Source organism: Gobio gobio, assembly GCF_949357685.1.
Source record: "Gobio gobio genome assembly, chromosome: 12".
NCBI lineage: Eukaryota > Metazoa > Chordata > Actinopteri > Cypriniformes > Gobionidae > Gobio > Gobio gobio.
Window position 1 is genome coordinate 2,576,534 of NC_137105.1, and position 7,323 is coordinate 2,583,856.

A 7,323-nucleotide genomic window follows, 5' to 3' on the forward strand; every position below is an offset into this window, starting at 1 on the left:
GGTATGATATGGTGTATATTAGGTATGATATGGTGTATGTTAGGTATGATATGGTGTATGTTAGGTATGATATGGTGTATGTTAGGTATGATATGGTGTATGTTAGGTATGATATGGTGTATGTTAGGTATGATATGGTGTATGTTAGGTATGATATGGTGTATGTTAGGTATGATATGATGTATGTTAGGTATGATATGGTGTATGTTAGGTATGATATGGTGTATGTTAGGTATGATATAGTGTATGTTAGGTATGATATGGTGTATGTTAGGTATGATATGGTGTATGATAGGTGTGATATGGTGTATGTTAGGTATGATATGGTGTATGTTAGGTATGATATGGTGTATGTTAGGTATGATATGGTGTATGTTAGGTATGATATGGTGTATGTTAGGTATGATATGATGTATGTTAGGTATGATATGGTGTATGTTAGGTATGATATGGTGTATATTAGGTCTGATATGGTGTATGTTAGGTAAGATATGGTGTATGTTAGGTATGATATAGTGTATGTTAGGTATGATATGGTGTATGTTAGGTATGATATGGTGTATGTTAGGTATGATATGGTGTATGATAGGTATGATATGGTGTATGTTAGGTATGATATGGTGTATGTTAGGTATGATATGGTGTATGATAGGTATGATTTGATGTATGTTAGGTATGATATGGTGTATGTTAGGTATGATATGGTGTATGTTAGGTATGATATGGTGTATGTTAGGTATGATATGGTGTATGTTAGGTATGATATGGTGTATGTTAGGTATGATATAGTGTATGTTAGGTATGATATGGTGTATGTTAGGTATGATATAGTGTATGTTAGGTATGATATGGTGTATGTTAGGTGTGATATGGTGTATGTTAGGTATGATATGGTGTATGTTAGGTATGATATGGTGTATGTTAGGTATGATATGGTGTATGATAGGTATGATTTGATGTATGTTAGGTATGATATGGTGTATGTTAGGTATGATATGGTGTATGTTAGGTATGATATGGTGTATGTTAGGTATATGTTAGGTATGATATGGTGTATGTTAGGTATGATATGGTGTATGTTAGGTATGATATGGTGTATGTTAGGTATGATATGGTGTATGTTAGGTATGATATGGTGTATGATAGGTATGATTTGATGTATGTTAGGTATGATATGGTGTATGTTAGGTATGATATGGTGTATGTTAGGTATGATATGGTGTATGTTAGGTATGATATGGTGTATGATAGGTATGATATGGTGTATGATAGGTATGATATGATGTATGTTAAGTATGATATGGTGTATGTTAGGTATGATTTGATGTATGTTAGGTATGATATGGTGTATGTTAGGTATGATATGGTGTATGATAGGTGTGATATGGTGTATGTTAGGTATGATATGGTGTATGTTAGGTATGATATGGTGTATGATAGGTATGATTTGATGTATGTTAGGTATGATATGGTGTATGTTAGGTATGATATGGTGTATGTTAGGTATGATATGGTGTATATTAGGTATGATATGGTGTATGTTAGGTATGATATGGTGTATGTTAGGTATGATATAGTGTATGTTAGGTATGATATGGTGTATGTTAGGTATGATATGGTGTATGTTAGGTATGATATGGTGTATGTTAGGTATGATATGGTGTATGTTAGGTATGATATGATGTATGTTAGGTATGATATGGTGTATGTTAGGTATGATATGGTGTATATTAGGTATGATATGGTGTATGTTAGGTATGATATGGTGTATGTTAGGTATGATATAGTGTATGTTAGGTATGATATGGTGTATGTTAGGTATGATATGGTGTATGATAGGTGTGATATGGTGTATGTTAGGTATGATATGGTGTATGTTAGGTATGATATGGTGTATGTTAGGTATGATATGGTGTATGTTAGGTATGATATGGTGTATGTTAGGTATGATATAGTGTATGTTAGGTATGATATGGTGTATGTTAGGTATGATATGGTGTATGTTAGGTATGATATGGTGTATGTTAGGTATGATATGGTGTATGTTAGGTATGATATGATGTATGTTAGGTATGATATGGTGTATGTTAGGTATGATATGGTGTATATTAGGTATGATATGGTGTATGTTAGGTATGATATGGTGTATGTTAGGTATGATATAGTGTATGTTAGGTATGATATGGTGTATGTTAGGTATGATATGGTGTATGTTAGGTATGATATGGTGTATGATAGGTGTGATATGGTGTATGTTAGGTATGATATGGTGTATGTTAGGTATGATATGGTGTATGATAGGTATGATTTGATGTATGTTAGGTATGATATGGTGTATGTTAGGTATGATATGGTGTATGTTAGGTATGATATGGTGTATGTTAGGTATGATATGGTGTATGTTAGGTATGATATGGTGTATGTTAGGTATGATATGGTGTATGTTAGGTATGATATGGTGTATGTTAGGTATGATATGGTGTATGTTAGGTATGATATGGTGTATGTTAGGTATGATATGGTGTATGTTAGGTATGATATGGTGTATGTTAGGTATGATATGGTGTATGTTAGGTATGATATGGTGTATGTTAGGTATGATATGGTGTATGATAGGTATGATTTGATGTATGTTAGGTATGATATGGTGTATGTTAGGTATGATATGGTGTATGTTAGGTATGATATGGTGTATGATAGGTATGATATGGTGTATGTTAGGTATGATATGGTGTATGTTAGGTATGATATGGTGTATGTTAGGTATGATATGGTGTATATTAGGTATGATATGGTGTATGTTAGGTATGATATAGTGTATGTTAGGTATGATATGGTGTATGTTAGGTATGATATGGTGTATGTTAGGTATGATATGGTGTATGATAGGTGTGATATGGTGTATGTTAGGTATGATATGGTGTATGTTAGGTATGATATGGTGTATGATAGGTATGATTTGATGTATGTTAGGTATGATATGGTGTATGTTAGGTATGATATGGTGTATGTTAGGTATGATATGGTGTATGTTAGGTATGATATGGTGTATGTTAGGTATGATATGGTGTATGTTAGGTATGATATGGTGTATGTTAGGTATGATATGGTGTATATTAGGTATGATATGGTGTATGTTAGGTATGATTTGATGTATGTTAGGTATGATATGGTGTATGTTAGGTATGATATGTTGTATGATATGGTGTATATTAGGTATGATATGGTGTATGATAGGTATGATTTGATGTATGTTAGGTATGATTTGATGTATGTTAGGTATGATATGGTGTATGTTAGGTATGATTTGATGTATGTTAGGTATGATATGGTGTATGTTAGGTATGATATGGTGTATGATAGGTATGATATGGTGTATGATAGGTATGATATGGTGTATGATAGGTATGATTTGATGTATGTTAGGTATGATATGGTGTATGTTAGGTATGATATGGTGTATGATAGGTATGATATGGTGTATGATAGGTATGATATGGTGTATGATAGGTATGATTTGATGTATGTTAGGTATGATATGATGTATAATAGGTATGATATGGTGTATGATATGGTGTATGATAGGTATGATATGGTGTGTGTTAGGTATGATATGGTGTGTGTTAGGTATGATATGGTGTATGTTAGGTATGATATGATGTATGATATGGTGTATGTTAGGTATGATATGGTGTATGTTAGGTATGATATGGTGTATGATAGGTATGATTTGATGTATGTTAGGTATGATTTGATGTATGATAGGTATGATATGGTGTATGATAGGTATGATTTGATGTATGTTAGGTATGATATGGTGTATGATAGGTATGATATGGTGTATGATAGGTATGATTTGATGTATGTTAGGTATGATTTGATGTATGATAGGTATGATATGGTGTATGATAGGTATGATTTGATGTATGTTAGGTATGATATGGTGTATGATAGGTATGATATGGTGTATGATAGGTATGATTTGATGTATGTTAGGTATGATTTGATGTATGTTAGGTGTGATATGATGTATGATAGGTATGATTTGATGTATGTTAGGTATGATTTGATGTATGATAGGTATGATATGGTGTATGATAGGTATGATATGGTGTATGTTAGGTATGATATGATGTATGATAGGTATGATATGATGTATGATAGGTATGATTTGATGTATGATAGGTATGATATGGTGTATGATAGGTATGATATGGTGTATGATAGGTATGATATGGTGTATGATAGGTATGATATGATGTATGATAGGTATGATTTGATGTATGTTAGGTGTGATATGGTGTATGATAGGTATGATATGGTGTATGATAGGTATGATATGGTGTATGATAGGTATGATTTGATGTATGATAGGTATGATATGGTGTATGATAGGTATGATATGGTGTATGATAGGTATGATATGGTGTATGATAGGTATGATATGATGTATGATAGGTATGATTTGATGTATGTTAGGTGTGATATGGTGTATGTTAGGTATGATATGGTGTATGATAGGTATGATATGATGTATGATAGGTATGATTTGATGTGTTAGGTGTGATATGGTGTATGATAGGTATGATATGATGTATGTTAGATATGATATGATGTATGTTAGGTGTGATATGGTGTATGATAGGACCCTGAGTGCGCCTTAAGTGCTGCCGTTTTTGCTGTTTAATAATCATTTGAAACTGGCAGCTCCAGTAGCAATGAAAAGATTCATCTTGTACACTGTCATAGAAAATGCATTACCCTTCATTAAACAATTTAATAATCAATTAAAAAGGAATTTATACTTGTATGATATTACACTGTACCCACATTGGACCAGTGGAGCTGTAGGCGCCATCTTCTGGTCAGGCATGGTAATTAATTCAGCATGACCCTCACAGTGCATTATGAGTATTCTCTAGCTGATGAGTTCACTCATTATTGCGGTGCATTGTGGGATTGAATGAGTACCACTAACCAACCCTTGCCACTAACTGACCTCTGCCACTAACTAACCTTCCACTAACTGACCTATGCCACTAACTGACCTCTGCCACTAACTAACCCCTTCCACTAACTAACCTTCCACTAACTAACCTTCCACTAACTGACCTATGCCACTAACTGACCTCTGCCACTAACTAACCCCTTCCACTAACTAACCTTCCACTAACTGACCTCTGCCACTAACTAACCCCTTCCACTAACTAACCTTCCACTAACTGACCTCTGCCACTAACTAACCCCTGCCACTAACTGACCTCTGCCACTAACCAACCCCTGCCACTAAATGACCTCTGCCACTAACTGACCCCTGCCACTAACTGACCTCATGCCACTAACTGACCTCTGCCACTAACTAACCTCTGCCACTAACTAACCCCTTCCACTAACTAACCTTCCACTAACTAACATCCGCCACTAACTGACCCCTGCCACTAATTGACCTCTGCCACTAACCTTCCACTAACTGACCCCCTGCCACTAACTGACCCCCTGCCACTAATTGACCTCTGCCACTAACCTTCCACTAACTGACCTCTGCCACTAACTGACCTCTGCCACTAACTAACCCCTGCCACTAACTGACCTCTGCCACTAACTAACCTTCCACTAACTGACCTCTGCCACTAACTGACCTCTGCCACTAACAAACCCCTTACACTAACTAACCCCTGCCACTTACTAACCCCTGCCACTAACTAACCCCTGCCACTAACTAACCCCTGCCACTAACTAACCCCTGCCACTAACTGACCTCTGCCACTAACTAACCTTCCACTAACTGACCTCTGCAACTAACTAACCCCTTCCACTAACTATCCTTCCACTAACTAACCTCTGCCACTAACTACCCCTGCCACTAACTGACCTCTGCCACTAACTTTCCACTAACTGACCCCTGCCACTAACTGACCCCCTGCCACTTACTAACCCCTGCCACTAACTAACCCCTGTCACTAACTAACCCCTGCCACTAACTAACCCCTGCCACTAACTGACCTCTGCCACTAACTAACCTTCCACTAACTGACCTCTGCAACTAACTAACCCCTTCCACTAACTATCCTTCCACTAACTAACCTCCGCCACTAACTACCCCTGCCACTAACTGACCTCTGCCACTAACTTTCCACTAACTGACCCCTGCCACTAACTGACCCCCTGCCACTAACTGACCCCCTGCCACTAACTGACCTCTGCCACTAACTGACCCCTGCCACTAACTGACCTCTGCCACTAACTAACCCCTTCCACTAACTTACCCCTGCCACTTACTAACCCCTGCCACTAACTAACCCCTGCCACTAACTAACCCCTGCCACTTACTAACCCCTGCCACTAACTGACCCCTGCCACTTACTGACTCCTGCCACTAACTAACCCCTGCCACTAACTAACCCCTGCCACTAACTAACCCCCTGCCACTAACTAACCCCCTGCCACTAACTAACCCCTGCCACTAACTGACCTCTGCCACTAACTAACCTTCCACTAACTAACCCCTGCCACTAACTAACCCACTGCCACTAACTAACCCCTGCCACTAACTAACCTTCCACTAACTAACCCCTGCCACTAACTAACCCCTGCCACTAACTGACCTCTGCCACTAACTGACCTCTGCCACTAACTAACCTTCCACTAACTGACCCCTGCCACTAACTGACCCCTGCCACTAACTAACCTCTGCCACTAACTAACCTCTGCCACTAACTAACCCCTGCCACTAACTAACCTCTGCCACTAACTGACCCCTGCCACTAACTAACCTCTGCCACTAACTGACCCCTGCCACTAACTAACCTCTGCCACTAACTGACCCCTGCCACTAACTGACCCCTGCCACTAACTGACCTCTGCCACTAACTAACCTCTGCCACTAACTAACCTCTGCCACTAACTAACCTCTGCCACTAACTAACATCCGCCACTAACTAACATCCGCCACTAACTAACCCCTGCCACTAATTGACTTCTGCCACTAACTGACCCCCTGCCACTAATTGACCTCTGCCACAAACCTTCCACTAACTGACCTCTGCCACAAACTGACCTCTGCCACTAACTAACCCCTGCCACTAACTGACCTCTGCCACTAACTAACCTTCCACTAACTGACCTCTGCCACTAACTGACCTCTGCCACTAACAAACCCCTTACACTAACTAACCCCTGCCACTTACTAACCCCTGCCACTAACTAACCCCTGCCACTAACTAACCCCTGCCACTAACTAACCCCTGCCACTAACTGACCTCTGCCACTAACTAACCTTCCACTAACTGACCTCTGCAACTAACTAACCCCTTCCACTAACTA

General features: G+C 38.5%; 1 protein-coding gene across 1 annotated transcript in view; it reads left to right on the top strand.

Moving 5' to 3' along the window:
- wasf1 (WASP family member 1) overlaps nucleotides 1–4,593 on the top strand; it is a gene marked incomplete at its 3' end in the record, with an annotated part of 90,174 nt that extends 85,581 nt beyond the window's left edge. Inside the window, 1 exon segment of the mRNA XM_079832202.1 lies at nucleotides 4,583–4,593. Within this exon segment, the coding sequence (XP_079688328.1) occupies nucleotides 4,583–4,593 (11 nt within the window).
- Nucleotides 4,594–7,323: the final 2,730 nt, after the last annotated feature.